This window comes from Miniopterus schreibersii, assembly GCF_964146895.1.
Source record: "Miniopterus schreibersii genome assembly, chromosome: 3".
NCBI classification, from domain to species: domain Eukaryota; kingdom Metazoa; phylum Chordata; class Mammalia; order Chiroptera; family Miniopteridae; genus Miniopterus; species Miniopterus schreibersii.
Genome location: NC_138103.1, coordinates 44,594,037 through 44,615,741, shown reverse-complemented (window position 1 = coordinate 44,615,741; position 21,705 = coordinate 44,594,037). Strand labels below are relative to the sequence as shown.

The following is a 21,705-nucleotide window of genomic DNA, read 5'->3' as shown; positions in this document are numbered from 1 at the left end:
TTTTGGGGATAGAAATGTTTGAAATAGGTATTTTAAGATTCTTATATTTAGTCCCCTAACTTAAAGAATTATGTTGCTGTGTTTTTATATATGTAGATATTTTTCTATTTGGTCTACCATGGTAATATCTCACAAGAAAGGTAAATTTCAAATTATGTTTGTATTTAAATACAATATCTAATTATGTCTTCTTTTAGTCCATAAGGACATGTAACAATTGTCACACAATATTTTGTATGGTTTACATTAGTTGAACAAAAATTGGTAAGGAATTGTTAAGTAAATGCTTTGGAAAGTTTTGAGTCATGGACCATGAAATTAAATGTTAGTTGATTGATACATGTTCATGTTGTATTTAATAAGATGATTAAAACACAATTACAGCACCTTTGTATCTATAATCTTAATTCCTTGCTTCCCACTAGTTAAACTGCTGAAATATTTAGGTAATTTTCCTTCAGAGAAATCACAGTGTGTAGAGAGAAGATAAGGTGTACTAAATGGAAAGTTGGACAGCGTGTTGTTAGTTAAGCAATTTGTAAAATGAACATCGGAAAATAATCCCCCATGTGGTATGACTCCAAAATAGAAGGAAGGTCTAGACCCAGGAGTCATACTGCAAAATAATTTTCTTTTGTGCATTTGCAGAATTTTTATTGACTCAAATGAGTGATTAGGATTTTTCAGCTTTTTTTAAATTAAGAAAACAGATTTTTTATTTAATATGATAATTTGAAATGAGTTTATATATCCTTAATCTTTCAAAAGTTTGTAAAAAAGAACAAAAACGTGAGGAAATCACGATGCAATGTTATTTTAAGGCTTTTCTGTTCAAATATGGTTAAGTAGTCAGAAGAAAACGGTTCTGGTCAGCCAAAGCTGGGCATGGCCCAGGTAGGGTGAGAGGCAGTGGAGACCTAGAACCCTGGCTGCCAGAGGCACCTGCCAAGTGAGATGTCATGGTTAGGAGAGGGAGAGATTTGTATGTGGGCACAGTTTGGGGAGTACTTTGTTCTTTTAGCTGTTGTGGGATAAAGTGAGCTCTTTGGTTGTGGCTACGATGAAGAGGGAATTTGAGTTTCTGGAGCTAAGACATTCTGAGGAAGAACTGAGAACTGGCGTGTGTTGCCTCTTCTGCGTTAGGGAAGTGTCCAGTGTGTGTTACCTCATGTCATCCATTCTGCAACCCCGAAAAGTGGTAAATTAAATCCCATTTATGAGGTAAGGCCAGTGAGGCTAAGGTAGTTTCATCTTTCAGGGTCATTCAGTTCTAAATTGACAGAGGATGGTGAATTACAGCTCAGATTTACCTGATTCTAAGATCCATGTTCTTTCTGTTTATCATACTGCCTCTTAAGATACTTTTTATTCACATTTTTGGGGGTTTTTTTTGGATTTACTTGTTCTTTTAAAAAATTTTTTAATTAATTTAAATTTATCTTTATTGTTGAAAGTATTACAGATGTTGTCTTTTTCCCCCCATCGGCCTCTTCTACCCTGCCCCTGCTCCTCCCACCTTGCCCCCCCAGGCCTTCACCACATACTGTTGTCTGTGTCCATGGGTCATACATATAAATTCTTTGTTTAATCTCTTCCCCCTCACCCCCCCCACCTTCCTTCTGATAATCATCAGTCTGTTCCATGCTTCTAAGTCTCTGGATCTATTTTACTCATCAGTTTATTTTGTTTATTACATTCCACATATGAATGAGATATGTGGTACTTGTCTTTCTCTGCCTGGCTTATTTCACTTAGCACAATACTCTCCAGATCCCTCCATGCTGTCTCATAGGGTAAGAGATCCTTCTTTTTTCCAGCTGCATAGTATTCCATGGTGTAAATGTCCCACAGCTTTTTTATTCACTCATCTACTGATGGGCACTTGGGCTATTTCCAGATCTTAACTATTGTAAATTGCGTTGCTATGAACATAGGGGTGCATATATTCTTTCTGATTGGTATTTTGGGTTTCTTAGGATATATTCCTGGAAGTGGGATGACTGGGTCAAATGGCAGTTCAATTTTTAATTTTTTGAGGAAACTCCATACTGTTTTCCATAGTGGCTGTACCAGTCTACATTCCCACCAACAGTTCCCCTCTCTTTAATTTCATTTCTGATTCAGCTCATTTATCTGAACTTTGGTTTGTTAATAGGGTTGTCAAATTTAAATGAAAAAAAGCAGGCTGCTCAGTTAAATTTGAATTTCAGATAAACAATCAAAATATTTTAGTATATATTTCCCAAATATCATATGAGACCTACTTATACTCAACATTTATTCATTATTTATCTGAAATTCAAATTTAATTGGCATCCTGTATTTTATCTGGCAATCTTAATTGGTAAGAAAATGGTGGCATTTAAGATAAATATTTACATGGAGTTTTAGAATTGTCTTTTTAAGAGATCTCTAGAATTGGTATAATAAGATTCTTTGTTTAGAGGGAAAAATCTCTTTGGGCTCAGACTGGGCTGCATTCCTTAGGAGCGTATATGTCACGTAGCACTTAAGAGATGTAGGTGGTCATTAAACACCTCCCAGTTCCCCCATTTCAGTTATTTTTGTCTATCTTTCAGGCCAAGGTGCCTCAGAGTTTACCAGTGCCCTGATCATACAAACAATTGCTAGTACTTGTGGGAATTTACTATGTTCCTGGCACTGTTCTAGGTACTTTACACATGTTAAATCCACTGCTGTTCTCAGCAACTTTATGACAGAAGTACCACTGTTAACCTCTTTCCATAGATGAGGAAACTGAGGTAGAAGAGAGGATAAGAAATGTGTCCGAGGAAGGGCTGGGTTTGAATACAAGCCCTCTGGTTCTGCAATCAGGACTTATAACCTTTATTTAACATTTTCTCTTTTAGGTAATACTCCTGAGCTTCTAGGAGGAAAGTCTTTTAAGTGTATTCAAGCTAGGTGTTATCTCTGTTACATTATTAATCGTATAAAATATTTTATTAACTATCTTGCAAAAGTAGGCATGTCACCACTCTTTCCTTTTTTTTCTTCTGGTCTATCCCTATTGAAATGGATGTTTCTGTCTTTAAATACTACATGAGATGGTGAGTGGTTTAGTACATGAGATGGTGAGTGGTTTTCCTCATTGCTACATATTTTACAATTAGAAAGTGATTTAGAACAGTATTTTGAAGCTTTTAAAATAGTTTCTTCCAGAAACTGATAATTTGCCCAATACTTGCCTGATCATAAGGCTAAGTAGCTTCCTCACATATTCTAAGAGTAACTCTTCAAAGGAAGTCAGTTTTTCTTTTACTTCTAATGATGTCTCATACTATAGACACTTTTCATGATTTCAAACAACCTAGCTCTGTTTGGGGAAGGCTTTTTGGGCCTGAAGTGTCCTCATTTGGTGTGAGTCCTTAAAAAGGGAAGAAAATGTCTTTGCACAGATTTAGAAATTGTTTCAGAGGTTGATCTCACAATTGTAGCTATCAGGTATCAGGGTATGAGGTCATTTAAAAGGCATTTAGAAAAGCAATACAGTAAGGGGTCACAGTTGGATATTATGTATATCCAGCTGCAGGTTGAACAAAACCCAGCTGTCCTAACAGTAATGAAAATGGGTTCTTGTGTGGGATAGAATTTCCAGTGACAGCATCTTACCTGCATCCAGAAAGTGCTGTATCTCTGGCAACTTAATGGAAGTGAAGCTGATACGCTTTGAAAACAATTAGATGACACTGAATCACCTGGAAAAAAATGGTTAGGTTATTTTGGAAACCTGAGTCCAAAAGCATTTAGAGGAATCAGCAGGTTTATAGGTTTCCAAACATTCATGGGTCTTTGGAAAACCTGAGCTTAATCCTGGCCTGTCCCACTCCTCTCTCCTGGAAACTTTAGTAAGTTACTAAGTTCTCTTGTTTTTGCCTGTTTGGCCTCTTATTTCCTTCTGTCCATTTCCACTGCAATTCATTAACCTTTTTTTTTTTTAGCAGAATTATTGTAATGGCCTCATTTCCTTTTTCTTGTCTACTTTGCTTTTTTATTCTATCCTTTATACTCACAGAACAGTTATTTTTCAAAGCAAAAATCAGAAAACCTTAACTTTTTTCCTCTTAAATTTTCAGTAAGAAGCAAAAATGGTTCAGAAGGTTTGCAGTGATCTGACTCCCACTTCTACTCTTATTTCTGCACATGCTCCCACCGTGTAAGCTGCATTGCAGCCCTACCTAGCTGCCTTCTCCCCGAAATTGATGTGTACCTTCATAGCTTAGTGTCTTTTCCATATGCTCTTGCCTCAATTGGAAACACCACCTTTCCCCTCTATCCATATGATGACTAGTCTAAGAATCCCTTTTCTTTCCTTCTGGTAGGAATTTACCATTTCTTTATTTCACAGCATTTGTTCATTTTTTCACTATAGAATCTGTTTCTATTTAGCTTAGCTTTATTGCTTTGCCTTTACTAGATGCTTGGTTTGTGTTTGAATGGATAAACTAGAAGAGAACATGAATTAAAACTCACAGTTTATTAATTAGGGGAAAACAAGCTTAATTTATAATAGAAATCTTGGAATTAAAATTAATCAGCAGCATATCTAAGTTATGGTAATACCAATTAAGGTTGTATGTGACCCCTTAAGTGTAAAACTGGTTGTTGTAGTCAAATACTAAAGGATTTGACAAGTGATGGAAGAGACCTGTTGCTAGAGAATAACTTAATTACTAAAATTAAGCTTTCTCTTTTTATGAGCCCTATTTGTATTTATTTTTAAATTTGAGAATATTACATTAAAATGGAAATAACTTGAAGCTTAAGTTGCATTTTTTAAACGTTAATTTGCATATAATTATTTTTGACTCAAAATCTTTTTATGTTTTCTTAATAGTTGGTACCTATTTAACTTCTGAGCGAAATTTATGTACTCATTAAAAAATCATTATTGTAGTAGTTAAAACCATAACAGTGTAACAATGATTTGAGGGACATGTCTTTTTCAAGATGTGTGTTTTAAATCATTTTAGGACTGACAGCCTTTTCAGATACTAAAGAAAAACTTAAAGATATTGGTCAGAGATTATTAGATTAGCATCAAAACAGACAGTGAGCATATTAGAGCTAGATATTGGTCAGAGATTATTAGATTAGCATCAGAACAGACAGTGAGCATATTAGAGCTAGTAATGTATATCTTTTACTTTTAGTTTCATTTCTAGTTGAAGTAATAAATTTGCATTTATATTCCACATATCTTTTTCTCAGTCCTTTTGGCTATACGTCATCATTCATCTGTCAAGTGCTTATTGAACTCTTGCTGTTGTAGGCTTTGTACCAGCTGTTGGACTCATGAACACTGACTAGTTTGAAGTTTGGGTTGGCATGTTTCCAGGTCTGCATCTAAAATTTGCAGCACCTGGGGCAAAAAGTATATGGAGGCCCTCAGACCCTATGTCTAAACATTTAAAAGTTATAAATCAAACTAATACATTGCTAAATAAAATAGACCTTTTTCACCTGCCTTGAGAAGTAGCTCAGTGATCTGGAAGGCCAAGTGTGGGTTTAGAGTGCTGGGGCTCCAGTTACCCACTGGAATGTGGTGGAGTGTGGGGGAGTCAGCCTATAGGGCAGCCCAAACCCTCTCCTCCTAGATCTGGCCCTTGTGTAAACTATGAGGGCCCTTCTTGCAGACATACCAGCATTCTTCACTCTCCTACAAAGCGCAGCCCCTTGCCAGCTACTCAGGCTAGGGAGGTTACTACCTGCAAGGTTGACTGCCCTGACAGGGAGGCTCTAGAAGCTGGCTTGGGGCTGTTGGGACACAGATTTCTGGGCCCTGGTACTCCAAAGGGCAGGGGAGGGCAGGGCAGGCTCTGGATGGGCATGTTCTTTGTCCCATGGAATTATCATGTGGTAAAAGATGTTTTCAGAGGACGAGTAGGGAGATCCCTCGAGAGTTTAGAACTCAGAGTGGAGGGCTCTTGCCTAGGTCCTAAGGGTGATACTGTATATGCCCTGGAACCAAATAAAACTAAGTGGTCCTTAAGAGGATCGGATCTCCACAAAGTCTCTAGACTTGGAAGGTAGATCAAGAGTCCAAAATTTTTTAAAAGTTGTGTTTTTTCAGTGAGCAATTAATACGTGTTTGTTTATGCATATTAAAAATAAGCAATAGTGTTTTTAACTTTATTAGTTTTATATTTTAGAACTTAACTTTTTTGTGATAAAATAACATTAAATTTGGAATTATTCCAGCTTTACAGAACTTCTAATTATGTACTCATTTAAAAAAAAATTTTCCCCATTTATTTAAAATAGCAATTAGCTGTTTTATGGGTGATAGTGTTGTTAGAGTGCAAAAGACTAAATGGAAAGGTATTTTTAATGCTATTTTAGCCCTGGTTCAATTTCCAAGTGCATTCAAGGGAAAGAAAAAGGCTATGAATTGACCACTTAAGTAAATCAGTTTGCAACTCCAGTGTCCTAAGATGATTAAATCTAGAGGTAAGAATATAATGTTATGTCACAAAAATTTATCCCATAGAACTTTTTATAAAATACGATCTTTCTGATTGGGATCATGATAATATACAATTGCAGTTTTACAGTAATTTAGAAAAAGAAAGAGCCAATTCAGTGTAAAAGGGAATACTTGATTACTCTATTGTATAAGAGCAATAAAAACTAATTTACTGTTATATTACTCAATATTGAAAGCTGCAAGAGACTATCTTTCAGTTCATTCTTCATTAATTGTGTTATATTGTTGTGATATGAGTCTCTATTATAGATGTGTTTTATGGAAGGCTTTTAAGTTGACATCTCTGAGCTTGTATTTTGGCTCACTTAAATGTCTTTGACATATTTTCTGCATGATGGTTGAAGGGCAAATGAAGTGTTGAAGGCAAAGTGGATTAATCAGTCACTGTGATTCTTTTATGAAAACTCTTGTGATAAACTATTCTTTGACATGGACTTAGTTCATAACAAAGTATAACTGATGAAAATAAGTAATTATACTTTAAAAAAAGCTTTTACTTATTAATCTTTATAAAGGTTATTCTAAATTTGCCTTTTATGCTAGATTACTAGCATTTTCTTACTAAGTTAATTTTAGAGGCATTCCACTGTTCATAGTTCTTTTCTTTAATTGAGTTAATAACCAAATAATTAAGGATTAGTTTTGACCTTTGTAAAAATTTAGGTGAAAGGTATGTGTGATATTTAAAAAAATAATTATAATAGCGTGGTACAGAAATAGATGTTACCTACATACATTTGCTTTTGGCTTAATCTTGTAATATGGAGGTAGATGTATTAAATATTATGATGGTAAAATAAATTCTTCCCACATTGTGATTTTTATTTTTTGGATGGTAATAACACTAATTTTTTTCTAGTGCTGTATTAGTTCACTAGGGCTGCCATTCACAAAGTACAACACAGACGAGAAAGCTTAAACAACTGAAACTTATTTCCTAGCATTTCTGGAGGCCAGAAGTCCAAAATCAAGGTGCCAACAGGATTGGTTTCTTCTGAGGGCCTCTCATCTTGGCTTCTAGATGGCCTTCTTCCTCCAGTGCCTTCCTTCATGTGGTCTTCCATGTGTGCCTGTGTCCTATTGCCTTTTCTTATAAGGACATATTGGATTAGGGTCCACTCATATGACCTCATTTTACCTTAGTTTCCTCTTTAAAGACTCTATATATCTCCAAATACAGTCACATTCTGAGGTATTGGGAGTTAGGACTTATTCACATGAATTTTGAGGGGACACAGTTCAGCCCATAACAAGGGCATAGAATGAATTCTATGCAAATCATAATTTTGATTAACCAATATGTTTAAGATGTGAAGCAGCTTATTTAAATGTTTTAAATAAATTGTATACTTTTCAAAATTAGATGTTAGAAATATTTTTTAGTTCTTTTACCTGCTTTGATTGTAGAGATGGGGCGAGGCATTTAAAGACTTATGGTAATATTTATGCTGATAATAACAATAGCAGTTAGTATTTATCAAGTGCTATGTTATATACTAGGCTCAGGTCTGAACACACTGAGATATCTGAGGTTATGTTATTTATTTATTTATTTTCAGGTACAGACATTTAATTGAAACATGGAAAAGTTGAATTGTCCAGGTAGCATTATTTAGTGAAAAACCAGCTTAAAAGTGCCCTAGATAAAGAAAGTCCTGTAAAGAGTATTTTACACTATATCCCTCCTTGACTCCTATCATTTTGTTGGTGTTCAGTAAATAACTATCGAATGAATGGATTTCAGTTAAAGCAAAAGGGGGAAGTATAGTCACAGTGGCAGTACCCTTTTCAGAAGCTCATATTTGCGTTGTCAAAATACTTCTATTGTCTTCTCCACCATGGCAGGTTTTTATTATTTTGTGCCAGCAAATACAGTATACATTGAATATTAACTTAATCATAGAGACAAAAGGAATAGTTGAAGCCCTTATATTTTAGTTTCCCACATGTTTGAGACATGGAAATAATAGAGCAGTAGTTCAGCCTGGATGTATAGATGCACCCTCCCTGTAAGATTGCCTAGATGAGAGATTATTTTCCAGAGGGTCCACTTTGCCAGTAGGTGGAATCCGTGGCTCTGTACGTTTTTGCTTCAGTTACTCGTTACGTTGTTCAGTGCTCTGCAGGTGGGGCTATGTTGGGACATATGGGTCTTGTTAGAAATGTTTCTTTATACTCAAATTGCATGTCTTCAGATAAAATTTCCTGGATGTTTGAGAAGTAGAAGGAAAAGGCAAAGAAGTAAGTTATCAACATTTACAATTCTCTCTTGAGAAAAGTTTACATAGATGTGTACCCATTTGTTGTTTGATTAGTGTCAAATTTGTGCTACCAAAAAAGGGAATAATGAACAGCCTTTGGGAACTAATGCCTCTTTGGCAGAATTCTACTTTTCAGTATTCATAGTAGTGTTGTAATTACCTTATTGCTCTGCTGCTGGCTATTACATACAGTTTGTACTTTTGATTTTCTTTTTCTTAGTTTAACTTATTTAACGGGTGGAGAATTTTAGCTGTGCCCTCAGAGGATAAAAATGTCCTCCCATATTATGAGAACAGTAGTGCCAACTTGTTAGCATTGTTCACATTTTTTAAAATAAGAAAATTCCTTAAACTAGAGATAAAGTATAAATAATTAGATATTATAATTGTTAAGTTTAAACAAGTGCTTTTTGGCCTTATGTAATTTTCCCCATTTGTATCTGAATTTGTGCAGCTTTCAGAGTATTTTTATAATTTAATTTTTACTGACCTTGCAAGTCTCATGTTCATTCAAATGAAATTTCATTAATTCAAAACATTTGTGAAATTATTACATATGTCTTTATATGACTGAAACCTCCAAGGGCATTCAAAGGTAATACAACGGAATATGACTAAGTTGAAATCAGACATATGAACCAGACATTTGCGCTATATTTCTGTCTTGATTTAGGTTGGTTGAAGACTTTCAATGACTACTTTAAAGAGAAGACTCAGTATATTTTTAATAACATGGCCATTAAGCTGAAAGAAGACTCACGGAGGACATTTATATGGTCTGAGATCTCTTACCTTTCAAAGTGGTGGGACACTACAGATAAGCACAAGAAGGATATTATTAAAAGGTATGTTTTTAAACTTTTTTTGAAGTTTGGTAGTATTAAACATTAATTGTATAGTGAAACAGGTGTTGATTTTTTTAGAAGGTGAAAATTCTTAGCTTTATATTTGAAACGTAAAATATTTTTTCACATCTGTTTTTCCTTGATTCTGGTTCATCTCTGAAAAAGTGACTTGGAACTTTTGCATTAAAATCCTTATGTTCCAATTTTGTCCTAGAAATGGAATTACTAGGTTAAAGGGGCTTGATCTTTCAAAGGTTTTTTGAAACATATAGTCAAAGGGACCCCGGAAAGGTTGTTTCAGTGATTCTTTATTCTTCAATATTCCATATCGTAGTGTACCGATTTCTCTGCCTGTTCACCAGTAATACAGTTTTTTTTCTCTAAAACCTTGACCAATTTTATGGTTAAAAATATAATTTTAATTTGCATTTTTTTAAATCTTCACCTGAGGACATTTTTTCCATTATTTTTAGAGAGAGTATAAAGGAAGAGAGGTGGAGAGAAAGAGAGAGAGAGAAAGAAACATCAGTGTGAGAGAGAAACATTGATTGCTTGCCTCCCCCACGTACCCTGACCAGAGCTGGGATGAACCTGCAACCCAGGTACGTGCCCTTGACTGGGAATCAAACCCAAGACCCTTTGGTGTGTACGCCATTGCTCTACACACCAAATCAAACCCAAGACCCTTTGGTGTGTACGCTATTGAGCAACATCAGCCAGGGCTTAATTTGCATTTTTGATGAGTGATAATACTGCATATTTTTCATATATTTAAGCAAAGCATTATAAATTGCTTGGTCATGTAACTTTTCTTACTGATTTGTAATTATGTTCATACACATACATATACACACATGCACATATCAACCCTATTTAGCCTCAAGTGTTTCTTTTCTTAGTTCTTACTGCTTGATAGACAGACTTAACATTTTTATGTAGTCAAATTGATTAATTTGTTTTCTTGATATTTACATTGCCTGTAAAATTTAAAAGGTATTTTCTAATCTAGAGATCAAATAAATAGTACTCTTTTCCCTAGTTTCATTTTTCACCATTCAGTTTTTAAAATCCTGAAATTACCATATCCCCCTCCTCTCTGCTCCCTGGAGTTTAAGGATTATTTTAGCATATATTGTTTTCTTTTATATATTTACTGTCACATTACAGCACTTACTGTATTAGCCCCTGTTCTAAGTACTTTACAAATAGTAACTGATAATCCTCACAACAATCCTGTGAAGTAGGTACAATGACTCTTCACCTTTTATTGATGAGGACACTCACTGGTCTTTCGGGGTCACCCGGCTGGGGCGTGCCGCGATGGTATGCTGTTCAGTGCAGCCTGTCCAGCCCTACAGTCCAGCCTGTCCATTCCCTTTCATGCTGTGCTGCTTCCCGAAGATTTAAATAGGCCATCCCTTTTACTGATTTGAAGTGCCATCTTTATTGTATTTAGAGATGCGCTGATTTCTGGACTTTCTGACCTCTTTCATGGACTTTTCTGTTTGTAATTGTTGGAGCTTTATGAAGTTTCATTAACTGACAGTTTAAATGTCTCCTTGTCTTTCTTTATTGAAAAATTATTTTAATGAGTGAGCACTTAATTTTCCCAAAGAACTTCAGAAGTAATTTTTAAAATTCTTTCTACCCTATTAAAAAAAGGATTTTGAGGGAAATTGACATAAACATTTAAAGGTAATTTGGAAAGAACTGGTTAGCCATTGGAATTTGCTTTTTAAACCCCCCCCCTTCCACCAGAGCACACTTAAAATGCTTATAAGATTGGCCAGGAAAGTGCCGTAACTGAAGGCTATGGGCTTTGGGGGTGTTGGGATGAACCAAGAGTAGTTGCCCCACCCACAGTGGCTAGCCTCTCTTCCACTCCAGCCACATTGGCCACGGGAACCAGAGTGGTCAGGATAGTTCTCCAATTATTCAAGACAAGCTGGAATTCCAAAATGTTACTTAAAATATCTTGACTTTTTAAATTGAAATGTTAGCAGCAATTTAGATTCTCTTCTCTCCTCTCTCTCTCACTCTCTCACACACACGCTTACACACACACAGTGAAACAGAATCCTTCGTTTAAATAGAGCTACCTACTAGTTTGCAAACTTTTATATTAAGAACTGTTCTATAAAGCCCTGTGGAACTAGTGTTTGTTTTATAGGTAATTCTTTGACTGAGTTTTAAGATTAAAAAATTTTTTTGTCTGTCTAGGTCTTACATTACTCCTTGAGTACATATTTTCTTAAATGAGAATTTTATAGAGATTTTAGTGCAAGTGTTCAGATTGTAAGATTTTATCACATCTGTAGTTTTCTTTTCATTACTTTTGGGAAGCTGAATTTTTTCTTCGTCTTGATTAGACTGGCTAAAGCTTTTTTTTTGTTGTTGGCTTTTGTACCCCTTCTCTCCCCCAAAGAACTATTTATGTTACTGGTTTTTACTCAACTTTTCTGCTTTTATCTTTCACTAATTCCTTCTACCTGCTTTTACTAAAGCTAAATGGGCCAGTTCACTTATTTTAATAAGGACTATGTCTCTGTTTGTGTGTTTGCCTTTTAGCACTGCTCTAACTAGCTTTTACATTTTTATGTTATTTTATTATTATTATATATTTTTCTTAAATGTTTTATAACTGTATTTATTGTTTTCTCCTTGATTTGAGTATGTTAGGAGAATAATTTTTAATTTCCAAGTGCAATTTCCCCCCCAGTTATACTTTAGATTTAAAAGCTAGTTTTCGTGTCTTATGGTCAGAGAGTATGGACTGTACAATTTTTATTCATTTTATTTGGATTTGACTGATCTGTGCTGCCCTTTCTATCTTAAGGACAGCCTAGAGTGGTAGTTCAAATGGCTGGGCACTGGAGCCAGGCTGCATGGGTTTAAATCTGGCAAACTCCCATCTACTGTGTGACTGTGGGGAAGTTAACCTCTCTGTACCTCATTTTTTTAATTTGTCAAGTGGGGGTAATACTGGGACGTATTTAATTTATTTTTTTATGAGGATTGAATGAGTGCAAATAATGTGTTTAGCACAATGTCTGGAGTATTTTAAATCATTAATAGACATTAGCAACTCTTATTATTTTAACGTTTATTTGCCACTTTGGACACCAAATATTGTTTTTAGTTCTGAAGTCACACTGAGGGTCTTTATCTTTTAATAGCAGAATTTAACTATACAATTTATATTTCCTTTCTTAAAATGTTTCCTTAGTAAAGTTTTAGTGAAGATCATCTTCCCCTTTGCTCAGATATTTTTAGGGTTTAAAAAGTATTATCCATAAAATTCTTTTTTTGCTTTGTTTTTCCCCCCATGCAATTATACTTAGCTCTTTAATCTAACTAAAGTATATTAGATAGTAAAGAGTGAGTTTTCTCATTGTTGATATGCAGGCTTCCAAGAAGCGGTCATTTAATAATAATAATAATAGCATTCCACACTGTTTTTATGCCTATGTTATCCATAAAATTCTAAATTTTCACCAGGTATGTAGATATAAAAAACTTATTAAATATTCCATCAACCAATTCAAACATTTCTCCAGCTTACAATTCTGTTCTTATTAATTACCACTTTTATTTCATTTGTTTTAGAATTCGGTTGTCTGGTATTGATCCCTGGCCTCTTTTTTGCACATATATATACATTTTAAATTAGTGATATTCACTGCTTTTAGGGGTTTTCTCCTAGAGGATCCCTCCCTACCCTCAGATTCACTTCTCTGTGGTATGGATCCTGTTCTTTTTCTGGCTTTTAAAAGCTTAGTTTTAACTATGTTTTTTTTTTTACCCTTTATTTCTGTGTTCTTGCTATTGCTATTTGTAAGTTCAAGTATATTCCCCCTTTTTATTTATCCTTGAGCAATAACAGATGTATCCACACTTGGAATTTGTTCCAAAACAGAAAATGTAACTCTCCCATAATCCCTTCCTTCTCTAATGAAATACTTTGTTTCCTTGCCATGGGTATTAGTTAATTGGCTAGCCAACATCCATTTCACCAGATTTCCTTTTGGGAAACGGTGTCTCACAGAAATCACTTCCTCCATCTTCCTGCCCAGATCAGATGGGCCATAACTGAGCTCAGTTAATCAATATATTATTTTTCCAGGGTTTTGAATCTTTAGAGAGTGAAGCGAGGGTGGACAGATGGAAAGAAGGGAAACAGACCTGGAGGGAAGGTTGCAGGTCATCCCTCACAGCACCAGTGCCTTTGCAAGAGTCTTCCTGTCCTGTGGCTTGGTCCCTGTGTTCCCCATAGCACATGATCTCTTGTTTTCTTCCAGCCTTTTGTTAAGTGTGGACTTTTAGCCTGTCCTCAGTACTCTGTGTTTAGGACAGTCTCCCATACGTTCCCCCTCCAGCATTAGCTAGTGTTGCTTGCAAACAAGAAACTTACCTGATAGATTATTCCTCAGATCCTTTGTTGGAAAGCTGGGTTCTGGAAGATGAGTGTTATGGACCCAGCATCCAGGAAGGATGCCCGGTTATGAATAGGACTGACTGATGGGAAGAGAGGAGCTGGGGCTGTGGGAAGATTGGTTGATCCATGAGTGTCTGCTCTTTGTCAGATGAGGCACCCGCAGCTGGCTTTCTGCATCTAACTTTCTCTTGTGTGGCTTGTAAGCTAGGTAGGAGCCTCGGCCTGTCTGAAGGTGCTGCCTCACTGACAGTAGGAAAGAGTCCGCCACCTCAGAAGGAAACGGGGCTTGCTGCTTGCTGCTTTTGGTTAAGGTGAGGCCATGCCAGGCTCTGTCCCTGTGTAGCCACATTAGGGCGCTGACCTCTGCAGCAGTTAGGGCCTGGGACTGAAGAGGCTCCTGCAAGGTGGGGCTCACCAAACACCCTGAGGATGAAGGATGGGGACTGTGATTAGTGTCTGTCCCAAGATCCAGCTTTGTGTCAGCCCTTGGCCCTCTAGATTAGGGACTGTTACCAGAATCTCTTAGACTCTTCTCTCCTTACTACTTGGGACTCCATGCTGATTTTTCATGCAGGAGGGTTGTAGGTCAGGATTTGTTGAATTCTTTTAGTTTTACCTGCATAGTATCTGTCACAAATACTGCTGATTTTGTGGCATAAGGATGGTCCCTTTCTCCTTATTCTACCTGGACACAAGTTTCTCTTTTTTATATATTCTGTTGGCCATTTTACTTACATTGGGCCATATGAAATTGCTGATATTTGACAACTTTTGATGTAAAAAATGGCAATTTTATGTGATTCAACCCAATATTAAGGGTAGAAGACAGTAAGATGTTGGGGGTAGGAATGCAAATTAGATCTAGTGCTTAATCCATTGTTTTAGTCAAACTCCTTTTGAGAGCTTTTGTTTTGACCATGGGAAATATTCTGAACTATAGGCCTGATCCTTAATGATGTTTTGCTTGAAGAAAAAATTGTTTTATAGCCACATTAGGGCCAGTGATTTTTGTTTCTTGTCAGGCTTTGCTAAAGCTCCCTTTCTTCTAGCTATAACCACTCACATTTATTCATTTATTACATTTATTTATAAAAGTAGGGTAATAGCATTTTTTCTCTACTTACTTAAATATTCTTAGTGTTTCTTGCCTAAATGTATGTTTTGGGGAACAACTTAATAGCTACATAGGTTTGTTCCCATTATTTAAAATTCCGGGTTTGTACTAAGTGGCATTACAGATAGCATTTTTTTGACTGCTAGTGTAATGCTCATGCAGTGGCTTGTTTTTCCTCAGATGAGTCTATGGATTAAATGTCTGTACTTAAATTTGTGAGCTAACTGTTGCAGAGCTGAGCCTGCTAATTCCTGCAGGGTTCCATGTGTGCTTCCCTTATCCCTGAAGAACACTGACTGATTGTGGGAACTTAACAGAAACATACCTCAGATGACCTCGTAATCTCTTCCAGCAGTGACTTGTTTGATTCTCCGCCCTGTGGCAGAGTAGTTGGCTCTATAAGCTTTTAAAAATTAAAATCTCGTTAACTAAAGGGAGATCTCTGCAAACATCTAGCCTTTCCATTGTTTTGTGATTCAAACTAATGTAACCAATGGTAGTGATGGCGCCTACCTGTAACACATATCCAGTGGATTTAAAAGAAACTTCCTCTTGTTAAATAAATAGGCACATTTTCTGTCTATGCTTGTTTTATTTTGAAAATGACTATGTTAACATCCTTTTTACTTCTTAGGCTTCCTATTTGAATATTTTTTTGGCTAAATGCAGTTAAATACTGCACGATGTTTATAAAAAATACATCAAAATGTGTGCCCTGACTCAGTCAGGCAGCTGAGACATTAGCCTTCACGCTTCCTTTGACTAGCACCCAGTGTATTACATATTCATTTTTTCTCTCTGGGCTCTGAGGCGTTGAAGTAGTTTTTACGTCACATCTGCTCCTGCTATTGAGACCACTGTTCAGTGGAGAAGCCCTGTGAGTTGTTAGAACCTAGAACAGTTTGTGTGTTGGCCAGAGCCTTGACCAGCTTCTCTGTGTGGCCCTTTTGGCATGGAATAGGCTCGAAATATGTACTGGTAGGAAAGGTACCGTCAATTACTACAGATATTATGTATTCACCACATGGCTGGGTTTCATTGCTTCTCCAAGAATGCCAAGTCTTTCTACTATCCTCTCACATCTTTTTTCCTGTGTGTATATTTAAGTGAACCCTCTACCCTATTCTCTTAGCTATCTTTGTTTGCATATTGAAATGAAAGAAATGTTTGAGGTTACTGTCTTAATAATACAAGTCTAAACTTATTGATGTGCTTTTTGAGTTTCACTAAAAAAATGTGCCTCTGAAGTTTCTGTTTATTGGAATATTGAGATAGGGAAGTCAAGTTTCTATATTTGATGGCCAGAGATTAAATCCTAAATCTGTCCTGACATCTCAGGCTTCCACATACTGGCCATAAAGCATGAGAAGTAGGGGTCTGGCCCACGGCCTCTAAAGTGTGGCTGAATCAGGCAATCACCAGAAAGATAAGAAAAAAGTAACGAGAGGCTCAATCCCACTGACTGTAAGAGCAGGACAAACTAGTCTTGGATTTAGTTGTGTTATCGAAGAAATGCAGTTTTTAGAAATTTACAGCTTTTTAAATTATAAGTTCTTGATTTGGGCCTGTGAGAATCTGAGGTTTGACTGGACATTTGGTTTTCTTTAGACACTATAATGAGCCATTCTATTCTCCATGCAAAATTATATTAGTTGGTGATTCCCATGACAATACAGATTTAATTAACATTTAAAAATTTTATACCAGGAATTATTCTTCGGTTCATTTTTAGAAGTTGTGTCCATTATGCACTCATCACTGGCTGAATAGTCGTGCGTATGTTTGAATAAATCAGATGTTGTGTTCATGTGTGACTTTTCTTAAAGGCTTTGGAGGAAAACACTCTCTATGCCTCTGGTCTGCTTCATGCTTCAGCTAAATTTGACTTGGTAGTTGGCTGTTAGCAGCAGGTATCCAGTGATGTGTATCCTTATTAAAGCTGCTTTTCTTTCTGAAATTTTACACCATTTTCTAAAACATCTTGTTGCAAACTGACAAGTCTGTGGCTTTTAAGATGTTTGCTTAAATTCTTGACTTTCATCCCTCCTCAGGTACTTTGTCAAATTTTTAATAGTTTGTTTTCCTTCTCAGAGGAAGGTATCTTCTTATGACAATTCAGTTTTTCTAGGACTGGAGATCTAGTTACCCTGTATGGTATCACGGCAAAGGAGTATTCAATGGACAGATAATGACGTTAGAGCTTTTCACGCAATAATGAAAAATAAACTATGTAGCCTACATTTTAACTGAATCTGGAGGGACGTGCTTTATGTTTTCTGTATTCCCAGAAGCATGTGCTATTTACTAGCTTCACCCTTATCATTGTTACTTCTCTGTAGCTTGTATGATTAACTTACCAGTGTCAGTAGGACTAAAATAAATACTGATTTTTCAATATAGGGATATTGAAACAAATACCATGCTTAAAATAACAGCCCTCCAATAAGCACTCATCAAGGCTATGCTCTGAATTAAGCACTTTGCAGGTTGCTTTGCAAGATTGAGAAATAAATCAGATATGGCTCCTCTTATCAGGCTTCTTTGAGGTTGTGTGGAAGATTATATCCTTATGAAAAGGAATTTCCAAAGTGACCTGCAGGGCTTTACCTGGGGTGGAGGGGTCACTTAAGACACTTTAGGATATTTTATCACCAGAGCCCTAAAGTTGAAATTCAGTCACTATTTTAAAAAAATGTTTTAACAATTAGTATAATAAATACAGTTATATTTAAAGGCTGTCCATAATGTTTATACTGATTTTAATTCTTTATTTGAACTTTCATATATATTAATTTAAATTATTACATTATTTTCTTTTTAGTTTACTAGGAAATGGTCAGTTGGAAATTGTGACAGGTGGCTGGGTTATGCCTGATGAAGCTGCTGCACATTATTTTGCCATAATTGACCAACTAATTGAAGGACATCAATGGCTGGAAAAGAATTTAGGTATGTATTGATGTCTTTCCCCTTCATTTGGACTACTTTGGGCAATTAATTTGGGGGATTGTGAGATGAGGCTCTATTTTATTATTTTAAATAGCTAATTTTCCAGTACTGACTATTTTTGAATAATTTATCCTTTAATTTTTGATGTTTCTTTGATCATAAACTGAGTTATATAGATAAAATCTTTTAGGGACATGTACCTTGTTTAATCTATTTTATCTATTTTTTTTACCTATTATTTTTATTAATTACAATAATTTTTTTCTAAAAGTACTCCATTGGGATTTTAATTATATATTACTTAACACACTTGGTCATAAGAGGCAAAAACCTTATTTCCTAGCTTAAGGAAATAAAAAAAAGAAAGGTATTCATTTGTCATTGAGAATTCCAGATATATGGTAGTTTCAGGTGAAGTTAGATCCAGGGGACTCAAAGTATGTTTCTGGACACCTGGCACTGTCTCTTTGGCTCTGTTCATTTTTGCATGGCTTTCATCCTCTCCTCATTCCCACCACGTGGTAAGAAGGCCATAGGAAATTAGGGCTCATCTTCCCACTCTAACAACCAGGAGGAGGAGTTTTTCCCTAATACCTTACCTAATTAGCCCAATTTAAGTCATGTGCTTATTTTTGAGCCAGTTACTGTGGCCAGAGGTATAAGACTGAAATCACTAAGGCCTAGTCAGTTTGGTGGAAATGGTCTCCGGGGAAGAGGGGTTTGTGGGTCAGCCTCACCTGAACCATGTGAATGGGTGGGTCTGCATGGGGAAGGAAGGGCGCTGTTATTACAAGAAGTGGGGAAGAGGATGTTTCACTGATAAAATCAGATGTTCACTGTGACTCACAAGGACATGGGACTAACAGAAACTTTGCCATACCTAATATTTGCATTCTGCTACACAGTATGTAATTCTTTTTAAATATTTCATCTCTCAGTTCAATTTTATAATTTCTGTATGGTAAGTAAACATGCTTTTATGGAAGTTATTTCTAGATGTTTTGTTATTTAAATTTTTTTCTATGTAAAGATAAAATCCCCATTAATTTTTTCTTTGCTTTTTATTTTGGAATAATTTCAAACTTAAAGAGAAGTTGTAAGAATACGATAAAGAACTCCCATAAACCCCTTAACATGTTCACCAATTATTAACATTTCTGCATATCTGCTTTCTTTTTCTCTTTCCACATTGTTGTTGTGATGATTGTTATTATTAGAATAAGTTGCAGATACCATGCCTGTGCAGAAAAGAGATAATAACATAGTAGGTCTGAAACTGCTATCCTTAGAAAGGTCTTGCCTACAAGGCTGGCGCTTGGCTAATGTTTGGGGGCTTGGATTTCCTAAATGCTAACAGTGGCTTGCTGTGTTTAAATTGTTTGTAAAACAGTGTAGTTCATGCTAAATACTTGTTTTTCTTCTGGAGGTCTTGAATCTCGGTATGTACTAGGCAGAGGGTGCCTACGTGACCAGCCCCGATGAAAACCTTGGACACTGAGTCTCTCAGGAACTTCTTTGGTTGACAGTGTTTCATGTGCTGTCACATTTGGTGGTGGAGGAATTAAACATGTCATGTGTGCCTCCACAGGGACAGGGTGCTTAGAAGCTTGTGCCCGGTTTCCTTTGGACTGCGCCCTTGCCTTTTCCTTTAGCTGAATTTGCTTTGTATTTGTTCACAGTAATAAAGCGTAGCTGTGAGGACAGCTATATGCTGAGTCCTGTAGATTGTCTTAAATCACTGACTGGGAAGTGGCCTCGGACACCCCTACATAGTGCCACCTTTCCAAGCCAAGAGTATTATAAGCTAAGAATATTCATTTTTTAAATCTCAGTTTTTGTGGATTTTTTCTTTGTTTAGGTTTTATTGACATACAGTTTACGTGCAGTGCAACATATAAATCTTAACTGTAGAGTTTCAGTTTTAACAAATGTATGTACCTGTTTAACCCACATCTTCACCACTCCAGAAAGTTCCTCCTTCTCCTCAACTCTTCCTGCAGCCAACTGCTCTCTGATTTCTATCACTGTAGATTATTTTTGCCTATTTAAGAACTTCATATATATGGACTCTTTTGGATCTGGCTTCTTGTGCTCAGCATACATTTTTTTCTTATAAATGTATTGTTTCATATATAAAATTCACCCATTTAAAATGTACAGTTCAGTAGTTTTTAGTATATTCACAGAGTTGTGCAACCATCACCACCATCTATTTTTAGGACTTTTTCAACATCTCAGAAATGAAACCTCTTACTCTTTAATAGTCCCCCCTTCCCTGTCTCAGGCTTTCCCTTTCCCGCCTCAGGCCCAGACAACTACTAATCTCCTTTAAAATGTTTGGATTTGACTATTCTGGACATTTCACATAAATGGAATCATACATTATGGCCTTTCTGACTGCCTTCTTCCCCTTGGCATTGTGTTTTCAAGGTTCATCCACTCTGTAGCATGGATCGTGCTGCATTCCTTTTCGTAGCTGAGTAATACTCTGTTGCTTGAATACACTACATTTGTTTATATATTCTTCAGTTGATGAACATTTTGATTGTTGCCCTTTTTGACTACTGTGAATAATGCCACTATTATATATTTGGGTTAAGTTTTTGTGAGGATATATGTTTTCACTTCTTTTGGGTATATACCTAAGTGGAATTGCTGGGTCATATGGTAACTATAGTTAGCATTTTTGAAGAGCTGCCTAGTTGTTTTTCAAAATGGCTGTACCATTTTACATTCCCACCAGTAATATATGAGGGCTCTAATTTCTCCATATCTTCAACAACATTGGTTATTGTCTTCTCTTTTATTTTAGACTTATTAATGTGTGTGAAATGGTATTTTATTATGGCTTTGATTTGCATTTCCTTAAAATGATGTTAAGCATCTTTTCATATGTATGTTGGCTATTTGTATATCTTCTTCAGAGAAATGTCAATTCAAATAATTTGCTTATTTTTGAAATTGTTTTTTTTTTCTTCTTTTTATTGTTGACTTGGAAGAGTTCTTTATATATTCTTGATACAAGTTCCTTGTAGGATAATGATTTGCAAATATTTTTTTCCATTTGTGGGTTGTCATTTCAGTTTCTTGAAGGTGTCCTTTGATGAACAAAAGTTTTAATTTTGATGAAATCTAGTTTATCTATTTTTGCTTGTCACCTATGTTGTTTTTTTAAATATGTTTTTATTGATTTCAGAGAGAGGAAGGGGAAGAGCGGGGGGGGGAGAGGGAAACATCAATGATGAGAGAGAATCATCTGTTGGCTGCCTCCTGCACGTCCTCCACCGGGGATTGAGCCCACAACCTGGGTATGTCCCCTCTGACCAGGAATCAAACTGTGACTGCCTGGTCCATAGGTTGGCGCTCAACCACTGAGCCAACACTGGCCGGATGTCACTTATGTTTTTGATGTCCTATTTAAGAAACCATTTTCTAACCATTTTCTAATAGGTCATGAAGATTTATTCCTGTGTGTAGTTTTCTAGGAGTTTTATGGTTTTAGCTTAGCTCTTACATTTAGATAATGAACACATTTGAGAATATGGAGTTTCTTCTTGTAGCTTTGGCTGCATCTTGTAAATTAGTGTACTCAGTTT

The 21,705-nt window shown here is 36.0% G+C and overlaps 1 protein-coding gene across 2 annotated transcripts in view; it reads left to right on the top strand.

Annotated features, from left to right (window-relative positions):
- The window catches only part of MAN2A1 (mannosidase alpha class 2A member 1), a 162,040-nt gene that overhangs the window by 27,471 nt on the left and 112,864 nt on the right, over positions 1-21,705 (top strand). For both annotated transcript variants that reach the window (XM_081132705.1, XM_081132704.1), the window contains exons 4-5: positions 9,440-9,611; positions 17,982-18,109. In XM_081132705.1, coding sequence (XP_080988831.1) covers positions 9,440-9,611; positions 17,982-18,109 — 300 coding nt within the window. The remainder of the gene's footprint in view (positions 1-9,439; positions 9,612-17,981; positions 18,110-21,705) is intronic.